We start from the raw sequence: 23,100 nt of genomic DNA on the forward strand, positions 1-23,100 counted from the left end.
TTCCTCTCCGTGCAGGCTTCCCTGCTGTGTTCCCTGGAGAAGGAGCTGAGGGGTCACCTCATCGCTGAGGACACCTGCATTGACGCTCTGTTGCAGGACGCAGGCACGCAGACCTACAAGTTCCTGTCAGCTCCGTTCAAGCGGGACATGTCCCTGGCGGACATCACGGCCGACAGGCCCCCGGAGCTCCACGTGCAGCTGGGGGCGGAGGGCGTGACCAGCCGCCACAACAAGGCCAGCTCTGCCTTCACCTTCCTCTGTGGGCAGACCTTTCTACGCAGAGAGTTCCCCGCACACTTCAGGTGTGTTCCTCAAACCTTTAGCTGAGTTACCAATGTTACCATACACTGCTGTCGGACAGGTGTAAATAGTTATCTAACTTTTCTGGAACTTGTACTGTTGCCTTGGTTGCCTTGAGCTGTGCCTGGTAAATACAGACCGTTCCTTGATTATGCATTTCTGATCCTTTATCTTCTGTTCTACATGAATGTAGCTTTGGAGAAATATGTCTGCTAAATGAAGAAAACTTAAATGGATCAGAGGAAAAAAGACACATTAACTTGGGATAGAGACAACACTGGGGCAAAGCTATCACGATCTGTCCTCAGATAGCACTCTCCTATGACAGGGTAATGATAATGTCCTGCTTAGTTCTAACGTCTGCTGTGTTTGTTGGTCATTCAGGAACGTTCACTCAGACATCCAGATGTGTCTGAGTGGCTGGTTTGAGCAGAGGTGTCCCCTGGCCTACCTGGGCTGCACCTACAGCCAGAGGAGGTTCCAGCCCTCCACACACAGGGCCACCGTCACCTACAAGTGAGCACAGCTCCACTCTCAACCCTGTATCTGTGTGGAAAAGCTTACATTTCTACATGTTAAAGTGGTCAGTCCTTTGTTTCTTGAGTATAGAATGTCTTGTTTGTGCACCTCCATCCCCTCCAGCCATGAGCTGAGCAGTTTCAGCCTGCGTCCCACTGTTCCTGACACGCTGGCGGGGGCATCACAGCCCCCCCAGGACCCAGCAGAGCCCCCCTTAACCCCCAGGAGGAGGGCGTTCAGGGGGGGAGCGGGGCTGGACTCTCTGAGCACCCTGCCCTACGAGGTGCTATGTTACATAGCCAGCTTTCTGGACAGCCTGTCTCTGTCCCAGCTGGCCCTGGTCTCCCGGTTCATGAGGGAGGTGTGCTCCTCTCTGCTGCAGGGGAGGGGGATGGTCACCCTCTGCTGGGAGAAGAAGACCTACTCACATGGCGGGGCCACGTGGAAGGCCAAGAAAATGGTGAAAAAGCCTAAAGAACTGGTTTATTGCTTCACTTTGCATTTCTTAACTTATCGAAGGAAAATGTACCTGTTTGTATAGTCCGCTGGCCTGTTTGAATCCTTACAGTACAAGTGCATTGGACTCTATGTGACGGTTTGTTTTTAACCTTTTGTACTTTACTATCTGTCAGGTGTGGCAGTTCAGTTCTCGGTTTTCGACGGTGGATGCGTGGCATTTCCGGGACATTCCGCCCATGTCGGAGCACCTGAAGGTGTGTCCTTACTATGAGACCGAGGCAAGGAGCGAGCAAGTTCTCTTGCCCTGCATCAGCAAGGAAACACACACACCCACACACTGCAAGGGCCACAAGCTGGTCAATATGTTCCAGAAGACGACTATCTTTTAGTGGTCTGCTAAACAGTTCATTTGACTAATAACATTTGGTGATATTCAAGGACCCCAATAAAAGTTTGTAAAAGATCTAAATGGTGATGATTTGGTTCAAATGTGTGGAAAGATAATGTTGTTGTTATGAAACTTTTAATGTTTCATTAAATAGTACCCCGTTAAAATGGCATGATATCACACTGTAGATTGTAGAACAGTAGAACTGTACAACAAAGAAATAATGCAGTGTTCCCTTTAGAACTACAGAACGTCGCTCTATCATATAGTCCAATACAATTACTTTCACTCTGTGAGAGTGAAATACAACACTGTGAGAAGCTGCCAGTGAGTATTCATTTGTCTCCCTCTACTGGTCACAGTCAGCCTTGCGTGTGTTGGAAAGCAGGTCTGAGCGCAGCAGGCGATAGAGCAGCAGAGTGTTCATGATGGTGCTGAGTCCCAGACCCAAGCTGCCCAGCATCAGGGTGAACCCGGGAAGGCCGCCCCTCTGTCTGGAGAACCAGCGGGTCATCCAGCCCAGCGTGCACACTCGGAACACAGCGAACCTGAGGAGAGGACCAGAAGGCCAGCTTTGTACATCATGGACACTTCTCGTAATACGTGCTGAAAGAGCTAAGTCTGGAACTTGGTTTGATGTTTGGAACCGCCGCGCCCTCGTGTAACCGTGACGATGAGGTTGACTGTGACTGTTGACAAAGCAGCCGTCGGAACGTTCTGGGCTACACATTCTGGCGGGGTCCCTCAGACGGTCTGAGACACTAAAGTCATACTCAGAGTGTAACTGCAGCTACGTACGTGCCGAGGTTCAGCAGGACGGTGACCCGGTAAGCGACGGGCGGCGAGCCCGCGGCGTCCCTGGGTCTGGCCAGGCGCAGGAGCTGGCGTGTGTGCAGGAACACAGAGTTGACCTCCACCAGCAGAGAAACCACAGCAAAGCCCACATAGAGACGGGTCAGCAGGGGCAGAGAGAAGCAGGAGATCACCTGAGGAGGTCAGGCATGGGGGTCAGAGGTCAGGCATGGGGGTCAGAGGTCAGGCATGGGGGTCAGAGGTCAGGCATGGCAAACACACACACACAGACACACAGTTTCTCCTCTCTTTCTTTCTTTCTTCCTTTCTCACTCTCTTTTTTTTCTCTCTCTCTCTCTCTCTCTCTCTCTCTCTCTCTCTCTTTATCTCTCTTACACACACATACAAACACACAATGTGAGAGATCCCATAATTATGTCAGTAAAGAGTTTCCTTATTCAACTTGTGCATGAAACCTTGGACTGTGGATAAATGTGGTGTGACAGGGAGGCTTTATGGAGTTAAGACACGTTTTTTATAGCATGCCATATTTTCAATACTACCAGAAACCACACACACAAACCCAAATAGACAAGCACACACTCCTCTCTCTCTCACACACACACACACTTACATACCCGCACACACATTTGAGTGAGGATTATGACAGTTCCTTATCTATTGTTTTTCCTGATTGCCTCGTGGTAATATTTCTAGGTTACAAACAATACAGAAAACTATGCAGCTAAAGCATCACAGTAAGGCCACAGTTTCATAACAACACATACAATCATCTTTACTTGAAGGCACAATTATGAATATGTTATACTAAGACTCGACCCAGTTCATCTTCTCAACTGCTTAACCATGCTACAGTTTTAAACTGTAGAAGGGTCCTTGACACAAAGCAGATAGCATGTCTTATCAAGACACACACACACACACACAGTCAAAGCAGCTCTGACTGTGTGTGTGTCCGTCTGTGTGTGTACGTGTGTGTGTGTGTGTGTTTGTGTGTGTGTGTGTGAGTGTGTGCATGAGTGTGTTTGTGTACACTACAGTGTCTATGAGTCTTCTTACCATAGAGTGATGGAGGAGCATTTCCCAAGATTGACTCAGTCTCTGGTTAAGGGCCATGTCCAGTAGGTCATAGACAAAGTAACCTGGATGATAAACACACACATACATGTTCCGGGACACACAAGTTAACTAGTTAGTTGTTAGCATATTGATCTGATAGTCTAGCTCACTCCAGTTATTTACCTGTAGACACAGATATCAGAGCATGGGAGAACAGGGAATGAGAGGAGATCAGGTCCTCTGCCATTCGAGGATTCTGGTAAAAACTGGAGCAATGAAACAAAGTTTAGTTTATCGTTAATCATCTTATTTCTATTATGTCATCTGGTTTACTCACCATAACACAGCCCATGTCCCCGTTAAAGAGCTATGAACCAGAGACGTGAATGTGTTCCGCCACATCCACACTTTCCTGCGCGCGGGTTCTGGGAGCGGCAGATGTTTCACTAATGTATTCAGGAGTCTAAAAGAGCATGCGGAGACTCCAGCTGTGAGAAGCGCTGTTTTCACCTCCATGTCAAAGCTCTAATTTGTCCACTAATGGTCCACAATGAGTCGAGTTTCTTCATAACCTAGCACGTTTCATGTTTACTCAGCTAATTACATGACTATATGACCTAACCCTTTTTTTGCACTTAGACTCCGTGCTTTCTGATAAGGGAACTATGCTGATTAGATGGGTGAAATAAGGCGTTGCGGCCGTTTGTCTTGAGTAGCCTTTTGAGCTTAAACAAATGTTTCCAGGTGTATACAACCTTGACAGTTATTTGGTGTATTGTATTGTTACCGCGAAATATAGTGAGGTTGTAGAGCCTAACATGCAAATTTGATGTTGCCAAAATTTTGGTTTTGTAACTTTTATAGCTATGGGTTTTTACGATGGTCCTTTCCATTTGTCGGTCGCCCAATGACAAATGAGTCCTGAGACTTCAATTATCAAACACATTTAATTTTAGGGTGTAGCCCACAATCCATAACTTTCGACAAAACATTTGTCGTTTTATAGCGATGTACTGACTTCATCCACAAGTTTACGCAAACTTGTGCATTGTCACTTTGCGTCGACCTACGTCGGCATTCACAATCGGTGGCTGCTGCCTCGTCAGCCCTTTCTCTATGCTGCTGTTGTGCCACACAAAAAGGCATTGCATTTCTCTTAGACAATAACAGAGGCAATCACAACTCACATACGATACGTTCACCAATTTACTTGGGCCTAGATTACATATTGTTAACTTTATCTTGCGTGGAATACATACATTAAGGGTGGGAGTTTTATAATTTGTATCTAGAGATTTTCCCATCCAGTCACAGCTTCGCAGGACAGGACCGAGGAATGAAGGTTGGAGCTGGCTCAGTTGCCGGGGAATCGAACTCGTCTCCCATCGCGATAGGTGCATTCAGCTGATGAGCAAAAGTCACTGCATGTGGCCCGAGTCGAAGATAAAACTTTGATCGATTATCATATGTTCGTTGAGGATCATTCAGGTTCATAATTGTATTATTGTTGAATCAACGGAATGTCCGGGAGGTCATCACGTGAGTATATCTTCAGTGGGCTAGTGAAAATGATTCATGAGTTGTTGCATCATCGCTGAGTTGTGAAAGTCACCTGTGAAATGACCTTTCCGAATTTGGTCGTTCAGATGCTGCATGGCCAAGACTTGAATCCCTCTGAGCCAACATTTAGAAGCAGCATTTTGACTTAATTCCAGAAATTGATCGATTTAACTCTCATTCAGATTTTAATTCTTGATACCACAGAGTCATCAGATATGGACCAGGATGAGGAGCTGACTGAGGCAGTGTGTCTGGAGTCTGACCTACAAGATGGACAGTAAGGTCTGGGGGTGGGGTGGTAGTTAGGAGGATGCAGGATGGAAATGGGAGAGGTGGACAGAGGGAGAGAGAAAGAGGAAGACCATATCCACCTGTATGATTCTTATTACAATCCTCCAAGAACTGTCTTAATTTTTAGAGAAACTCATTTCTGTATATGCACTTCTGTAGACTATTATCCAAAAGCCAATAATTAAATGCTATGGGGTTCTAAGTAGTTTTTTTGGAGCCCTAACCCTAATTAATTTGTTTTTAATATCAATGAGCTGTGTGTTTGTGTGTGTCCCTGTGTGTGTGTGTGTGTTCCTGTGTGTGCGTTCTCAGGATGATGGAGGTGAATGTTGGCCATTACAGCGTGCTGCTGGCACGCAGTGAGGGCAGATTCAGCGCCCTTGGCAACCAGTGCACACACTATGGCGCCCCCCTCAGTAAAGGTGCGGCACTACAAAGGTTTACTATACGCCTGGAGGCCACAATACTTAAGAGGCCAAGGTGTTTAGAGGCCACGGTACCTAGAGGCCACGGTATAAATCAGCCTCACGGTGCAGGTTTAGAGGCTGAGTGCTCCGGAGCATCCTCTGACTCTGTTGTTGTGTTGCGTTTGCGTGCAGGAGTTCTGTCAGGGAACAGGATACGATGCCCATGGCATGGAGCGTGCTTCAACATCCAAACAGGAGACCTGGAGGAGTACCCTGGCATGGACTGTCTACCCTGCCACAAGGTAGGACAGGGAGGGGGGCTGGGGAGCAGAGAAACCAACTTGGTCCAGACACATAGACAGACAGACAGACAGACAGACAGGGGCAAAACTAAAGGAACATTCAGGCAGGAAATTAGCCATCCAGTAAAGGAGGCAAACTACTTATTGACGGAATTATGTTTTTTTCCCCCTTGTTTTAAAGGTCAAAGTGGAAAACAACAAAGTGTATGTGTCAATCAAGAAAAAGGTGAGAAAACCACAAATGGCTTTTTCAGATACTGGGCAAATGTATTCATGTCTTTATGAATGATGTATTATTTAGACATAGGCTTTCATAAATGAGTTGACCCTATGAAATACTGTGTGCAGGAGCTGCAGCAGAACAAGAGGATAAAGATCATGAGTTGTAGAGTATCGGGGGTCATCCACACCGTCTTGTTGTTAGGGGGAGGTGAGGCAAAGGCCCTAGGCCCCTTCTGTATTTGTGTGTGTATGTGTGTGTGTGTGTGTTCATGTGTGTTGTGAATGGGCACTAGCGTGAGTGTGATGGTGTGTTGTTTTTTTTTGCAAGCGCAGGGGCTGCCTCGTTGGCATGTGCGGAGACTCTCAGACAAGAAAACTATGGTGGCCGGATCGTCATGGTTACCCGAGACGACCTTCTGCCCTACGACAAGACCCGCCTCAGTAAGGTAAAGGAACAGTGAACCCAGTCCTCGACTCAGGTCAAAGGTCATTGCTGTCTATGCAAATTGCATTAAAAAAGGTCAGGCTAAACTTACTAGGGTAAGCTTTTTTTCTTTTCTCCTTTATTTTTTGTTTACTATAGGTTTGTTGTGCCATTATGAGCAACAAAGGCGTTCACACTTATATAATCAAAGTATTGAAGATTTCTTACAGAAGATAATCTTGTACCAGAAATGAGTGCTATTAAATTGATAGATCACAAGGGAGACAGCCTTTGGTTTCAAGGACAATTCAGTTTTAACACTATTGTTTAATGTCATACTCAATAACTGTTTGCCAACTCCCCCCCCCAACGCACATACACACATATTGACACCCACACACTGTTTAGGTTATGAATGTTCAGAGTGACAGTATTCTGCTGAGAAGGATGGAGTTCTATCACCAGTACGACATCGAGGTCTGGCTCAGGAAAGAGGTAGGTGTTTCCTGTCAATCATGTTAGATACCCCACTGCAAGGAGTCCGGTAGCATTAGTAATATGGTAACATAGTCATGCTCTCATGGTCCATCTTTGTCTCGTGTCCATCATGACAGGCGTTGTCATTGGACACGGAGAAGAAAACAGTAACGTTTGATGATGGTTCAGCCCAAAACTACGACCAGCTATTGATCTCCACGGGCTGCAGGTGCGCACACACACACACATACAAACACACACGTGCACACACACGCACACACACACACATATACAGCATGAACACACACTTCAAAGATACACAAAAGCTCTCTCCCTGTGTCATACATTCAACTCAAAGATCCAAGTCCTCCTCCTTCATTTTTGTTCCTTCCTCTTCCTGGCCATGCAGGGCGAAGGGTCTGGACTGTCCAGGGATGGACCTGAAGAATGTAAAGATGCTGGAGACTCCGGAAGACGCCAGGCAGATCCATGCTTCCTGTGTAGGCTGTCGCATCGTCATTGTGGGCACCTCTTTTGTTGGTATGTACTGGATGGCATCTGTCTACCGATGTAATTGTGTCTCGTTCTATTTTTTTTGTTGTTGCTCCTTTTCACAGAATTTCTCTGAAGCCGGGAAGCTGCTCACGGCTCTTAAAGAAATAAAAATACAAGCGGACGCTTAGTTTCTCCTCATTTTGAGTGTGTCTGCATGTGTGTGTGTGTCATGCAGGCATGGAGGTGGCCTCCTACATGATAGACAAGGCCACCAGCATCACCGTGATTGGCAGCAGTGAGCTGCCCTACCAGAAGACCCTGGGGCCTGAGATCGGCAAGATCACCATGATGGTGATTACATTTACATTTTACATTTAGACATGTAGACGCGCTTATCCAGAGCGACTTACAGTAAGTACAGAGACATTTCCCCCGAGGCAAGTAGGGTGAAGTGCCTTGCCCAAGGACACAACATCATTTGGCATGGCCGGGAATCAAACCAACAACCTTCTGATTAATAGCCCGACTCCCTAACCGCGCAGCCACCTGACTCCCATGGGAGGAAGGAGAAACAGAGAAAGAGCATCTCTTGATGTTTAGCTCTGGGCTCCAACCACTTTACAAGTATGGATAATTCAAATGAGTGCCCGGTCTGACCGTCTCCCAGCCCACTTTGCTATTTTACCTCACAGAGAAACAGGCGTTCTGCTTTTGTTTTTGCGAGAAAAACCCCCAGAACGTTCTCCCACTGACGTGACAACCCCGCCCCTTTTCCCTGTCTCAACAGATGCTGGCAGAGAAGAAGGTGATGTTCTACATGAACGACATGGTCACAGAGGTCCGAGGAGAGGAAGGCAAGGTACAGCACAGAAGACACTGTGCTGTCTGTGTCAATACGTCTGTGCAATGTCAAGCTTCTCCAGATTGCCGTCCGTCATTACAGGGAGGGATGTATGCACTCCTAGCAGCTGGTCTGTACCGAGGTGTGTGTGTGTATGTTTACAGGTGAAGGATGTGGTGCTAAAGAGCGGGAAGGTCATTCCTGCAGATGTACTGATAGTGGGAATCGGTGAGTTAAACACAGGCCGTAGTAGTTGTCGTTGCATATGATCTCATGTGCAGTATAATGTGTATTGTATCAAATGCCTCAGCAAGGTAAACCGAAAGTCAACGCTATGCTGCACCACCCCATCCCAGGTGTCATCAACAACTCAGAGGTGCTACAGGGAAGTCGCATAGCCATGGACTCCAAGAGCTCCGTCATCGTGGATAAGGTAAGGCCCCTGGGGACCGACAGCTGCAGCTGAAGCCTGTGCTACGTGGGCTCTGTGTCTCTGTCTCAGAAGGATGATAATAGTCGTCAGAAACTAGTTGTGAGGTCCAGTGTAGGCGAAGTTCTGCACGGGATTATGCAAGAAGACCGAGGGCAGAGGTACGAGAGAGGACAAATGCTTGTTGTGGCTTGTGTCCAGTATATGCAGACCAACATCCCCGGGGTGTTTTGTGGGGGAGATCTGGCCACCTTCCCTCTGGCCATGGCCAAGGGCCAGCGGGTCACCATTGGACACTGGCAGATGGCACAAGCACACGGTAACAGCCTCACTGTGACTCTGAACTAAGACAAGAGACGTCAACTGAATCTGGGAAACCTTCCAACATGAAACCTCAATGTTGTCGTTACAATGATACGATGTGTTTCATTATATGAAATAATGCAATGTTCCTTGATATTAAGTAATTCTGTTACACGTGGGTACAAGTGCGAGTGAATATGGAATAATGGAATATGGAATATGATGTGGCTGATGTAGGGAGGATTGCAGCCCTGAACATGCTGAACAAAGAAACGGAGCTGAACTCTGTCCCCTTCTACTGGACCGTCTTACTGGGAAAGACAATCAGATACACAGGTGTCGTATAACACACACACACATACACAGACAGCCATACTTATATGGTCAACTGTGTAGCCTTTTGTGGCACTATTTGAAAATGGGCTGTACAGTATATTTGATATGATGGTTTGATACACCTTTGTGTGTTTGTGTGTGTAGGTTATGGGGAAGGCTACACCGAGTTAGTAGTAAAAGGAAAAGTAGAGGATTTGAATTTCTTGGCATTTTACATCAAGTGAGTCAACAACAAATGTCATTGTCATGCGACCATGTCATTGTTACCATGGAGACGGAAGTTGGTGTGTGTGATTTTTTGTCTCTTGTACCTTCAGGGATAACGAGGTCATAGCTGCAGCCAGTTTGAACTATGACCCTGCGGTGTCCGTGATCGCTGAGAGATTTGTAACAGGAAAGGTCATCACAAAGAAGGAAGCTCAGTATGTGACCACCTTTTCTACTCTTTCTTTAGCTTCCATCCATAGTAACCCTTCTTACAATTTTTGCCTAGAGATTCAGGGGCAGGCAGACATACAGACAGACAGACAGACAGACAGACAAGCAGGCAGGCAGGCAGGCAGGCAGGCAGGCAGGCAGGCAGGCAGGCAGGCAGGCAGGCAGGCAGGCAGGCAGGCAGGCAGGCAGGCAGGCAGGCAGGCAGATAGGAAGACAGACAAACAGACAGACACACGGACTGACAATCATGGTTCCTGTCCTTCTTCTAATGAAACTAGATCAGATGACCTGAGCTGGCTGAAGCTGTCTTGATCATCACTCCATCCACTCACCCGCCACATCACCAGCTCAACTTCAACAAACACTCCAGATGTCCTCCAGGGCCATGCCTCGCCTCATCCTTCTCCACGAGGGATCAAGGATTCCCTACCTTCAAGAATTTTGTCTGCTCAATGGAAGTTTCCCATGTATCTGAAGAGGATATATGTTTGAGTTCCTGAAGTTCAGCAGGAAAGCATTAAGCAGCTGATACTGTCCAAAGTATAGTCCTCTGGTACAGATTGTGTAGAAGTGCTATATTTATACTGTATACTGAATCTATAATGCCAGGAATCGTTTTGGGACTCTTCCCTGCAACTTTGTTAAGTCAAGAGGGTGGGGGGGGGGGGGGGGGGGGGGGGGAGGGGTGGGGTGGTGGTGGTGGGGGGTGGGGCGAAAACCACAGATACCTCAGACACACAGCTTTTGAGGATTCAAAGTTTTGATTTCTCATGGATTTCATTTTTTTTGCTTTCTTTTTTTGCTGAATTGTACAGGTTGTGTCCTCGGGTTGATGTCAACTATCTTTTACAAAAGTTTCATGACACTAGAGATGATCCCAGCCAAATGATTCAGTATTTCTATTCTATTGGTATGCAAGTGTCATAGTCCACTTTTTTGCCACCGTTTTGGGTCCATGCAAACAGTTGGAAACTATCAGCCAGTAGTGAGTGATGGAAAATCACTGGCGACCTTAATGGCCAGTGTGGGTGCGTAGATGGCCCAATCAGAGGCCTTGGCTGGGGGATTAAGAGAACAGTGGACGAGGGGTTGGGTCTTTGAAGCAGGGATGCTGAATTAGGCAACGATGACAAAACAGACCTCTGGAGAATAATGGACTTGGACAAACAGACAAAGCGTCAACACCAAACCCTTACAAAAGAACTGCTGCGCCTCTTTCTCTTTACCTCTCTCTTTATGTTACACCTCAGTCTCTCTTTCCCTTCTCTACCTTCAATTTACTGTTGCTCCTCCCTCGTTCATGTTTTCTCCCCATTTATTACTTTCAACACTCATCTCAAACCTCCTCAGGTTCACCTCGTACTGTGTGTGGAAGGTATGGAATATACAGTTTATATTTATTGAGTCAAACCTGGAGTTCAATTGATCTCCTGTTGACTCTGTTCATATCAGGTTTTGTCTATGTCAGCATGTCTTTCTAAATGCTTCTGGACAGGGAATCTATCCAGCCACAAGATGGTAGTAACACTTTACATTTAACCTATATTATCTACAGTCTTATGTAACTACAACAATACCTATAGAAACATTGTAGGAAAAAAGGTCCAATGAAACGAAAACTTGTCTGAATAATGCCAAGGTGTGGATGTACTTGACATTATTCAGACAAGTTTTGTCGGCATTGAACCTTTTTGTGGGGGTCAAGTTCTCAGGAACGACGATATCCTTTACCTGTCACTCACCTTTCTTTGATCACTGTCTATGGTGGCAGTTGACTTATTCAGGTATCATGTGTACCTCCCAGTGATGACCCAGTATTTCTAATTAACTCTGGGGAAAGCCTATCTGACCTGAAAAACTAAGTTAAAAACAATAAGGTCTTCCCTGTTTAAGATGCATTGATAGACACAAATCGGCATCTTTAATACAACAAGGAAATTGCCTACCCTTTCATAAAGTGCCAAAGAACACAAATAGATTTGAGAAATATGATCTAGAATTGTTTTATTACAGCTGTGGGGGAAACCATGTAAAACATCTAGAAGCATCTAGATGCCAATCACCACTTGCTGCTTATGACTGAGGAGGGCTCTTGCATTGTGTACGGACAGGGTCTGCCTTTGATATGTACTGTTACAGCTTATCTACTTCTTTTTGTACTGACTTTGAAAAATAAAGGACACCTTTGACATGGCAGAACGTGTGGTTTCATCTGTATACATTTTGATACATGCACCAGTAGGCATTGCTAATTTTTCGTCCTTGCACAACACGATCCTTTCTGTTACTAGTTGTGTGACGAACAGAGCTACTGGATATTTACATTCATGACAGCCACCAATGAGAACTGGTAACAACTCTGCGGTTTACAAAAATACTCAATTATTTAGAAGGAGCAGTTAAACTGTACAAATCCTCCATTAACATTTAAAGGCATCCTGGGGTACACTGGTGTTTTGTAAGGTAACTGTAGTAGCCACATCTCTGTACAGTACCACAAGACCAAGGGTACTTGCTGTGTGGGACTGCACTGCGCAGTGGACTGGTCAACCCTGGTCAACACCTAATTATTACGGTGTTAATGAGAGTGAGAGCTTAATTCCCGAATTAAATAGGTAATTGCTATTGTTGAATACAGTCTTACAACGCCACCTATGGGTTGCAATAAGAATGCTGAATGAACTGGATCATCCTCCTTCCTTATTGCAGTTTATTTCTTTATCACATGAATTTAACAAAATTAGAAAGCTGTATAACAATGAATATCTATGTTGTTAATTATGCAATTGGTCCTGTAAAAGCTAAGTCACAACATTGCGATCCTCTTTATCTCTGTTTGGGTCCTGATTTAAAACAGGTGTCTTGGCTCCTGCGATCAGAGCCTGTCTGTGGACCAGGTAACGCTGGCGCCTGTTAGCCCTGTACACCTCCAGCCTCTTCTCTTCCGCCAGGGGATCCTCCAGAACTCCTTCCCACCTAAGGCTCTCCTTGACCTGGGCACTGATCTCCACCACACATGCCTGAGATGGAGCCCCCGTCACTGATGACATCCCAGATGGGGTCTTGCCTTCTTTGGGTGGCCTTGTCCTTCTTCTGGCACCCTCCCCATGTCTCAAACGACCTTTGACCTTGACCGATTGGTCAGCGGACTCTTCAGGCAAGGGGGGTCTCGTGGGCGTAGCTAGAGGGGGGGAAGCCTCCTGGGCCTCCGAAGCGCGAGGCTGAGGTTTCTCTGTGAGACAGCGAGATCACAACAGTTAGGTTGACCTTAATGACTCTGCAGGGAGTCACAGCACTCGCGAGGATAAAACTAATGGTTTAGTTTACACTCATTAAGGTTAATGGAGCAAATACTCGACACTGGGAGTTAATTCTCCAGAGACCTGTTCTGCCAAACACGATATTCTCTGCCTTCAAACATAATTCAGCATAGGTACAGTCAAATGTAATTATAAGGAAGGATAGATTTGTAGCTCATAGATAGTTGACAAACATTACATTTCTTTTGGATTAATAACTACAATGGAAGCAACTTTCTTTCTCACACACAAAAACAACGCACACTAGCTCAGACCTTTTTTAACATAAGTTACCTGTATCATCTGAATTTTGAGGAGTACTTGAATGCCCTCTTTTCTTGGATGCATTCGTTTGTTTCTTCTTCTCTTTCTTCTTCGCTCTCTTCTCTTTTGTTTCAGTGTTCTTCGGTAGCAAAAGCAGTTTACAGTCTTCCCTCTCTCGCATTATTATACTTCTGTATATGTGCGGTCGTTGGAAAAGTAACCGTTTTTAATAGAACTAAAACACTATCAGAAGCAGGGTAACCATCGATAGGTAGGAAATAATTGCTAAGATTTGCAAAACCATTTTCCAAACACTTCCAAAGTAGGGCTTCTTGAGTGCAGTGACAATGTGGCTGCTGCAATCTTTGACTGCGAGTATCGTGCCAAAGGACGCGTCTCCATGGAAACAAAGAACTCCTCCCACACACTACACGGTCTCGTTTCTGTCTGTGGGGGTCAAGTCTCTCTCTGATGTTAGCTAACATAATAATCTCGTTGGACTTGTGTGAAGGCTGTCACAGTCAGAACTATTTCCTGAATAGGTATGTTTCTTACATTTTTACAAAATGGCATACATAAAACATGTCCGATTTCATTCTGGCTGCAAAGTAAACAATTTATGTCGGCTATTAATTGACTAACGTATTTTCACAGGTACAGCCCTCATAACTCTAATCAGCCACTTATTACCTCTTTGATATGTCATGGGAGCTCGAGGGAAACTAGAGAGGCGTGGGAGCTAAGGCTGTTCTATTTCAGGCTCTCTCCAGTCCACCTGCGGACAAATGATGGGTCCGTTTAGGATGACAATGTGGTCTTATTCAGTTATTCAGCATTCAGTCATTCTCACTTAAACTGCACTTAAACTATATTTATATATTTTCAGTCATTACATCAATGCAACAGTCAAAACCCAATTCTTCAGGTCAAATCTCTTTACATTTGAACTTTTTATGTGATCAACCATCAATAGCCTGTACTAGATCCCATGAGAGAACAATAAATATTCAACTTGACTGGTTTAAATGATAAAACCTGCAAAAGTCTGCCTGCAGAATCAAAACATCTCAACCAAATATCATGGCTTTCAGGACATTTTGTTGTCAAGCGTGTGTTAAAAAAACGAACAAAGAAAATGTAATGAAGTGTCATTCCGGATTGAATTAAAGTCTGGATTTGTCAGCATCCTCAGCATGCAGTTCGGTATTTCCCCAGGAGTTTCCATCCTATTTCAGGCGCGCGCACACACACACACACACACACACACACACACACACACACACACACTGACTAACCTTTCTAGAAGCAGCTATGTTTGGCCTTTGGGCGCTATGTTCCATCTGTGGGATCTTATACCCAGGGCCCACCTGAACTAAGAATAGAACAAATTTCCAAGCCAAAACAAGACCACACAGCTTCCATACTTCCTCCAGACATCTACGGCATCCCTGGAGGTCTCTGATAGCTGGAAAGGTGAAGAAGTTGAAAGGAAAAACTAGAAATGCGGCTACTAAACACAAGCCCTGCCACTCACAAAGTGATGCTATTAATAATATTGTTATATTGATAATCCTTGAGGGTTTAACACGTGCCTTGGCTGACTGTTTGTTTGATGGACCCACAGTATCCAGGGAATGGCACAGACAGACAGCTGACGCGGTCAAGTGAAGGGTCACAGAGCTTCCACCATCAGGTGACAGAGAAAAGACAGCACTGGCTCTCATGACGTGATTCAGACTTAAAGCCACAGGCCCCATTATGGTTTCTATCTAAAAATGCCTTGTCATCTCTGTCAAAAGACTGGAATCCTTTGACTGTTTGATGTACAACGGTTACACACATACACTCCTGCTGACGCACAAAGTGGGAAGCAGGATAAGGGTGGGTTGACCTACATCTGGAAACAATCTGTTTGGATAATAGAGTAATGGAGTAAGTATATAGACAAAAATGTCCTAGAGAAAGAGAGAAGGAGAGAGAGAGTTTAATGACATGCCCCTCCCTAACTACATAATCACAATGAGGAAAAGAACACGAGTTCATATTGACCTCCTGACATCTCCAGAGGCTAATAACACTAATAACCCAATGTTTCAATGGACCTGCTTGTCTCGTGGTTTGATTTGTTCGAATACCTGAAATTCTAAATAAACAGATTTTCTTAAAATAGCAAATGTCATTTTGCAGATTTAAAGCATATTTTCAACCCGCCTAAAATGGCATGTCGGAGTTTGACATTGGTTAAAGTGCAAGACATTCATATTCCATGGGTAGTGTACGTCCCACGTCAGAACTGTATTTTGACTAACCATTCTCATTGGTCCGCTGTGACAGACTGCGTCACTGCGCTGCCAGCTGATCGGAGCAAGAAGCCGGGCGTGTGATCGGGACCAGAGTTCCGAAAGGAGGTCTACAGGATTCTCTACTCTCCATACAACAAAAAGTAAGCTTGTTTTTATCGATGATACTGTTGTATATTCGCTAGAAATGAATTGGTTCATTATTATGTACTGCCTTGTCGCTGGAATGTATAGGCGAGGACATGTTATGACCGAATAGGTTTTAGCTCGGTGGTCAAGGTGGGGCCACGGTTAGGGTAGTCACGGTTTAGCATATCCTTATAGATTAACTCTGTTCTTGTTAGTATTATCCTTTGAGCATACTTTATGACCTACTTTCTAGAAACTTAAACATTTTTTCTTCAGCTGTGAAATCCGTCGTATTCGCCGACTTGCGGCTACTGGTCATATGGTATTTTTTTTTAATAAACTTGGTTCAACAAAATTATTGTGTATATCACCGCTTTTCTAAACGTAGCCGTAGCCTCATAGCCTACTTACAATAACCTAACCTAGATTCATCCACATATAAAGCAACATGTAGGCTAGCCTATAACCGATCAATTGAAGATTGGCCTGTAGGCTTTTGCCAGAAAATCGTCAAGATTAGGGGTGCGCCGGGGACGCGTCCTACTCTGGGATAAAAAGTCTGCAACAGTGCAAACGTAGGCCTAAATTGCCACATATTCTTTAACGTTAGAGCCTGCCTAGCATTCTAGGCAGTGTAGTCTTACGGGAGACTGTGAAAATGACTATCAGTTATCGTTGCAATGGTCTTATATAACCCTAGTAGCCTACATCTGGAGTTTACACGGCAGCAGTAGGCCTAGTGCGCTAAATAGAAGCCTGTGTGCCTTTGCGAGGGGGCGTGCGCAGTATAGCCCACGTCCATGTGGACCATGAAATGGGGTGAGTAAAAATGTAACTTTTCCGCGAAGACGGTTGCATTAAATGTTCCCGTCACTGACATTATGTATCAACTACTGCAATATGAATGCCCATATTTGTACAACTGAAGTGGCGACTTGCACAACTGGGAAACACCCTTCATTCCTGTTGCGCGTATAAGAGCCGGAGGGAAAGGAGGGCGGGGTCAACCGGACCTGTTTATTCGCCCAACTCCAGAAATGTGTCTCAAACAAAATAGCGCAAACCTAAGGCATCAAACCTTGTTTTACTAGTTGTATGTCCAATCATATTCAAATTCTACAGACAAAGAATACCTTCTGTATCTACAGCAGCAAGGGACTGACTCTATATTGTATATCTAAAATGTTATCAAGATTTTGAATCTGGTGTGGAGACCAGAAAATCCTCTAAAATGGTGCTGCAGTGTCTGCTGTTTCTGAATGGCTATGATTGACTAGAGTTGACTAGACCTTATAGAAGCCACCTCCTTGTCTCTGTGCCCAGATAGGAATGATCAGTCTACAATCTAGGGTCAGCAAGCACATTCTCGACAGGGCCACACCCTGCAGTAAAGGAATGCACCAGAGAGAAGAAAAAAAGATTTCAGCAACGTAATCTGAATAAAGAACAAATGTAGTATTGTTCAAAAGGAATTGAGTAGAATAGGGCATATGCATGTGCATGTGCATGTGCATGTGCATGTGCATGTGCATGTGCATGTGCATGTGCATGTGCATGTGCATGCGTTGTATACCGCAATCGATGTGTGTTGCCAAATATGAATGATGGTTCTAAATGCAATCATTCCCTGTTCCAGCCCTGTAACCAGCCCTGGGTGTGTCCTTCCAGCATCTGAGGTCCATGCAGACACCTTGACCTCTCCCTCTCTCCATTTTATTTTCTTCTTGACCCTGTTTTTCAGTCATATTCTCTCATCTTCTTCCATTGCTCTTTCTCTTCTGCTTTCTCCCCCCACATCTCATCCCCTCTCTCAGGCCTTCCTTTTTCTCATTACTCACTCTCTCATCATCATTCTTTTCTCCCTGCTGCTCTTGCTATCAACCGTAGTACGTCAGTAGCCCCATCTCCGTAACCAGGCAATGATTCAGCATGTATTTGATTGCTAACTTATATTGCATTATATTTTATGTTGGGGATGCATGAGTCAAGGGCAAGTCTCAAGGTCCTCCTATTTCTTATCCTGTGGCATGCCCAGTCTTTCCATTCCCTCAATACTAGAGAGGGAGGGAGAGAGAGAGATAGAGAAGAAGAGATAAGTAGACAGTACGGGAATTAGGGAGAAGTTTGAGGATATATGCACATTGAAAAGGATAACACCTTTTCCAGAGGTATAGATTTAGAGGCCACTTCAGCTGCAAAGAGGGATGATTGAAGAGAGGGGTGAAGGGGGTGAAGGGAGTGGAAGTCACAAACTTTAGAGGCCATGGCAGCCAGATGGAATTTCTAACATACGCAACCGGAATTCCAGGAATGCAGGACAGTGTGATCTGACCATGAAAGAGAGAGACAGGCAGAGAGAGAGAAGGGGCAAGAGACGGAAAATGGCTTGGTCTAGTGAGATGAAGGAACAAAACGAAAAACAATGAAGAAGTTCCTGTATCCCAGTAAGTTAAATAATGTTTGGTCTGCTCTTGACTGTGTGTGTTTGTGTGTCTGTCTGTCTGTCTGTCCTTGAACAGACAAGCCTAAGCAGTCAGGTGGTTCAATGAAAAACAAGTTTGTTTCCATGAAAGCTCATGAGTAATGACCTAATAATCTGTAAATACATTCTTGTAGACTACAATGACCATGATCATTCCTGATAAGGGAGGAGGACCAAACTGTTGACATTCATGATTGGAGGTTCCAAATCACGGGTGTATAGAGGAAGCAACAGTATCAGTTGTTTCACTTTGACTTACAGCACTATCGCATGTTTTGGGTCACTATCACTTTCAGGTATCCTGTGAAGCTAATGCCCATGGATTCACAGATGTCTCTGTCTCCCTGAGCAGGAAGTTTACTCCAGTGACTGACTGCCTTTCTCTTTCTGTGTAACCATGGTAACCGAGATACCCAATGTGTGTTATCGGACGTCAATTCTGTGATTTGAATCATTGTAATAAATATGAAGCGAGACAGCAGACACCAAGATGGTGCCTGTAGATGTCTGTGGAGCGAAGACAAAATAAGTGACACAGGTTCCTGGCGGTGGCCCTGGAAACCGCAGACAACATCAGTTTATGTTCATCTAGTATAACAGTAGCCATACTGAAACATCTTGAGACCCATTGTATTCACTGCTGTTTTAAAAATAAATAAAAGCGACAGTACCTAGGCCCACTTTGTAAACAGTAGGCCTAGTTGTGTCTCAGGTGCCCATGTGCACAGTCATTCAGGTGCATTATGCTATGGGAGCCAGCTCATTTCGCACAGTCTGCCTGTATCACACTTATCACTGGCATGTGACAGCCAACTGACAAGCAATAAAAAACGATATTCTCCTCTGTGTTTTTATGTGCAGGTGCCTATCCCCCAGCCTCATCTATGAAGAGGAAGAAGTCAAAGTGACTGGCCGACACTCTGGTCTAAACTCATTTCTACATGGAATGGCTGATCAATGCTACCACTCTTCTTCTGGTCCTTAATGGAGGACTGACTACAGCACATGCCTCTGCCCCAAATGGCTGACACACAGCAGTTCTTCACTGGCAAGCTTTATGTTCCTGTACACACGCTAAAGCTGCCAGCTGAAGAACTGCTCTGGTCAGCTCTCACTCAGACTGGGGAGGAAGTCAGAAGAGAGATGAAGAAGAAGAAGAGGAAAGAACAGGAAGAACAGGCAAGAAAAAGAAGAAGAAGAAGGATTAAGGAGAGGAGAGACTCACTTGATTATTTTCAGTTTAAACAGGCAGCTGACTGGCAACCCTGAGTGACTAATTAACATGCATATTTGAAATTCAGGTCAATTTATCCGTTAACAGCTATGTCAAACCATTAAGATGTGAATGGGTCGTTTAAGTTTAATGTACCTTAATCTGCAGACGTTGGATTGCCCTTCATAGCTTTGGCTGTATTGTCTTTTCCAATAAAGTTGACCTTGTGAACCAAATATTTGTCCAGCTTGTTTGTATGGAAGTATAAACTCTGCTCTACATTTTCTGATTGTGGAAAGGGTGCAAGTACAAACTGACACAATATCATGTGTCAGGAGGAAGTATTTTGAACAAGGAAGGAATTTGATTACAAAGAAGAACAAGACAAATGAGATGGCAAAGAGAGAAGTGGCGGTAGTGATGGGTAAATAACAGATGAACAAATAGGTTTTAACATGTATTTTTATTTAACCTTTATTTAACCAGGAAGAACTCGTTGATATTCTAATGGGTGCCAATACACAATTAACAATTATCTAGCAACAACAACAAAAATCCGGGTGAAGTTCATTACATTCGTATTCACTTTATCCTTAAGTAGTGTAGAAAAGAAGGCACACAACAATGTCTATACTCATCATTTTATCTTTATTATTATTGTATTACATTATCGTTGTTGTGATTACTGCAGTCGCATTATTATTATGTAAAAAATATTCACCAGCATATCTCGATGTCACGATGCAATAGGTACAACATCCCCACTAGATGGCATAAGCACTCAAGGAAAGGTTAACGTCTACAGGTGTAACCCCTTCATCTCCTTGGGTTAACCCCACAATCACGGATACATTCATTTCAGGAAAGCCAATTACAACTACTGGGCTAGTACTTTAGCATTAAAGAACATATACAAGTATCTTATTTCATTATAGGGTCAATAGTAATTGAATCGTACTATTCCGCACATTCTTTCATTTTCTGTTCATGTTTTCATGTATTGGTGTATTTTATCACACCATTTTAAGTAGGCAGTACAGTAAAATAGTAGACCCTACTTTGTTGTCCGTTGTGGGGGTCGGTGCGCGGGGGCCTGCTGACATAGACTTACTGTCCCGTATTTCACCTTATTGAATCTGGTCACCCTATAACTTGTGCGCACTCTCTCTCTCCATCTCACCCTCTCTTTCTCTGCACACACATTAGGTCTACTCAAACACATCAGAAACGTTCACTGATCCAGCTCTCCTCTCTATCTGATGTCACTATAAGTAACGGAATGCGTTCATTGCGAGTATTGTGTTTGTTTCTTATATTTTCAACGCTGTTCTACGCATCGTGATGTGACACAGTGTGGTTAACTGGGATGCTGCTTAGATATTCAGTTCCAACCGTAGGTGGTTCCGTTGGGAAGAGAGGGCGTGCACTGTATTGATTCGGCATTGAAAGCTAAAAGGAGACATTAGTATCTGGTTCAATGCAATTGTTTAGTTTCCAGCTATTTTGTTTGAATTTGATGACCACTCAAACGCGAGGACACCTCACGCGACTAGCCCTAACTGGTATTGATAGCCTACTCTTTTAACACAAATAAATCTACTTTGGACAATCGAAACATTTGGCGTAGAACTCGACGTGGAACACCAGCTCCAATAAATTGTTATGGCTATTAACACCGATGCTACGTTTGGAAAAAGCGCTCTTAGCGAGAGGGAAGTTTCGCATCCCACAGATTTCCAAGATACGGAAAAACTTTTGAGCATGAAGAAGAACGAACCAAGCGGGCAAAGCAATCTCAAACAGTCCGACTCTTTCTCCCTCAACATGAGAGGCAGTATCCGTTCTCTTGATGCGGACCTAACCGGACACATGTCGCCGTTTAAGTCGGGATCCGTGGGACATCTTGAGGCCCCACCCGTTTCACCCACCCGTCTCAGCTTAGGCCCAGCGCTCTCTCCGGTGCCACCAGATGCTGAAGCACCGAGCTACCTCTGGGTGGCAATTATATCATGCTTTTGTCTTTCCATCCCGGTGAACATGCTTGCACTGTGGTATGCGCACATGGTAAGTTCATCATCTAAGACATAACAGTTAATGTGAGTGTTTGTGTGTGGTGAGACGTGTGTAGATAACCTTTCATCTCTCTGCCCGTACTGTCGTCCGTCATCTTGTGTGTAACTGTGTTTCTCGCTTTCTCATAATCTTTCTCTTTAGTCTCGATCTGTTCTTCAGACTGGGGATGTTGAAAGTGCAAGAAAGACTGGGCGTATCTCTCTAGCGTTTAGTTGCATCGCTATCCTTCTGGGCGTGGCAATATATATTTCCATAGTGATCTCAGGTAAAGCCGGTGCTGGGAGAACATACACATTTGTTCAAAATGTATAACATGGTGTAAACCAACAACAAATGTTCTCTCTCTTTTTTAGAGACAACCTCAGTGTGATCCTAGTCGTCTCCGATCTTTACCACATCTACGGTGAAACTGATGAGCATCATTTAGATGCGTTGAAGAAATTACCATCAGACTTTGTGTCCAGAGAGAAACATGTTACAAAAGAGAAAAAGAACAGTATGCAATCAACACTAGCTTAAGATATTTTGACCTGAATTTGAAAGCTGCAAGAAGAATCTCTCTCACTCCTGATGAACAGGGGCGGCGTATTGTGGGGAAAAGTTAGGACGATTCTAAGGGCCCCTGGCTGACAGGGGCCCCCAAAAATAGAAAAACTTATAGAAATTATCAAATGTTTTATACATTTTTTTATGGGGCCCAAAATTCCTGGCGGCAACCCTGATGAACCAAAGAGAAAGAGAGATTATGTTATCTCTCTCTTTTCCCCTGGACTGAGAGTAAGAGTGTAATTTAGGAGGGTATATAAATCCTGAGAACGGGTTCCTGTTGAGATTAGTGATGGTTTGTGACAACCCTGCCTTATGAATCCACCCAGTGCCTGCTGGTTTACAGTTCCTTGTCATAATGGTTTACAAAGTGGTCCAGTTGAGGTCAACTGGTGAACAGAATTGGAGACTTTTCATTTTGGACCAAAGTGTTCAACTTCCTTATGTCATTACCTCCTGTCGATACCATCCTGTATCAGTTTAGAAAATATAATGAAAAATATGAAAGGAGAATGTTTACCTGTCATTTATCTGTATGCATTGTTCTTGGCACTCTGATGTTGTCGTTTGTAAATTTCTATCATGGATTGTCTGTGCCATATTTTTGCACGTCAAATAAATTTTAACAAGCATGGAACACATAAGTGTACACCAAGAGAAGCTTCTCACCTTATTCTGCCAAGGAACAGACTCCCCTCACACCTTTTAGGGGCAAATATTTATCCCAATT

General features: G+C 44.5%; 5 protein-coding genes and 1 long non-coding RNA gene across 6 annotated transcripts in view; 4 read left to right on the top strand and 2 right to left on the bottom strand.

Annotated features, from left to right (window-relative positions):
- The window catches only part of fbxo40.1 (F-box protein 40, tandem duplicate 1), a 4,030-nt gene extending 2,289 nt beyond the window's left edge, over window positions 1–1,741 (top strand). Inside the window, exons 4-7 of the mRNA XM_084698392.1 lie at window positions 16–302; window positions 685–816; window positions 943–1,279; window positions 1,452–1,741. Coding sequence (XP_084554518.1) covers window positions 16–302; window positions 685–816; window positions 943–1,279; window positions 1,452–1,667 — 972 coding nt within the window. The 3' untranslated portion in view covers window positions 1,668–1,741. The remainder of the gene's footprint in view (window positions 1–15; window positions 303–684; window positions 817–942; window positions 1,280–1,451) is intronic.
- An 88-nt stretch (window positions 1,742–1,829) lies between these two features.
- LOC146288061 (TLC domain-containing protein 2-like) lies at window positions 1,830–4,054 on the bottom strand. The gene is made up of 5 exons (XM_084698394.1): window positions 3,876–4,054; window positions 3,722–3,804; window positions 3,539–3,621; window positions 2,465–2,652; window positions 1,830–2,214 (listed from the first exon to the last, which is right to left on the bottom strand). Exons 1-5 carry the CDS (start codon window positions 4,052–4,054, stop codon window positions 2,016–2,018), a joined length of 732 nt encoding a protein of 243 aa, XP_084554520.1. The 3' UTR covers window positions 1,830–2,015.
- Window positions 4,055–5,058: 1,004 nt separating this feature from the next.
- Window positions 5,059–10,592, top strand: LOC146288062 (apoptosis-inducing factor 3-like). The gene is made up of 19 exons (XM_084698393.1): window positions 5,059–5,077; window positions 5,303–5,375; window positions 5,702–5,811; window positions 5,989–6,098; window positions 6,280–6,324; window positions 6,447–6,528; window positions 6,654–6,766; window positions 7,153–7,239; window positions 7,359–7,450; window positions 7,631–7,761; window positions 7,952–8,067; window positions 8,504–8,575; window positions 8,722–8,785; window positions 8,914–8,990; window positions 9,189–9,306; window positions 9,528–9,626; window positions 9,771–9,846; window positions 9,944–10,048; window positions 10,343–10,592. Exons 1-19 carry the CDS (start codon window positions 5,059–5,061, stop codon window positions 10,374–10,376), a joined length of 1,623 nt encoding a protein of 540 aa, XP_084554519.1. The 3' UTR covers window positions 10,377–10,592.
- Window positions 10,593–12,762: 2,170 nt separating this feature from the next.
- On the bottom strand, window positions 12,763–13,820 carry LOC146288063 (uncharacterized). The gene is made up of 2 exons (XM_084698395.1): window positions 13,658–13,820; window positions 12,763–13,296 (listed from the first exon to the last, which is right to left on the bottom strand). The coding sequence occupies exons 1-2, from the start codon at window positions 13,806–13,808 to the stop codon at window positions 12,866–12,868; spliced, it is 582 nt and encodes a 193-aa protein (XP_084554521.1). The 5' UTR covers window positions 13,809–13,820; the 3' UTR covers window positions 12,763–12,865.
- A 2,185-nt stretch (window positions 13,821–16,005) lies between these two features.
- Window positions 16,006–19,987, top strand: LOC146288064 (uncharacterized). The gene is made up of 2 exons (XR_014755179.1): window positions 16,006–16,070; window positions 19,400–19,987. It is a non-coding gene; the product is annotated as an uncharacterized LOC146288064 (long non-coding RNA).
- A 1,226-nt stretch (window positions 19,988–21,213) lies between these two features.
- On the top strand, window positions 21,214–23,049 carry LOC146288065 (trafficking regulator of GLUT4 1-like). Its single transcript, XM_084698632.1, has 3 exons — window positions 21,214–21,815; window positions 21,966–22,089; window positions 22,178–23,049. The coding sequence occupies exons 1-3, from the start codon at window positions 21,414–21,416 to the stop codon at window positions 22,192–22,194; spliced, it is 543 nt and encodes a 180-aa protein (XP_084554758.1). The 5' UTR covers window positions 21,214–21,413; the 3' UTR covers window positions 22,195–23,049.
- Window positions 23,050–23,100: the final 51 nt, after the last annotated feature.

The sequence above is a fragment of the Hypomesus nipponensis genome, chromosome 5, assembly GCF_054491055.1.
Source record: "Hypomesus nipponensis isolate SF chromosome 5, ASM5449105v1, whole genome shotgun sequence".
Classification (NCBI taxonomy): Eukaryota; Metazoa; Chordata; class Actinopteri; order Osmeriformes; family Osmeridae; genus Hypomesus; species Hypomesus nipponensis.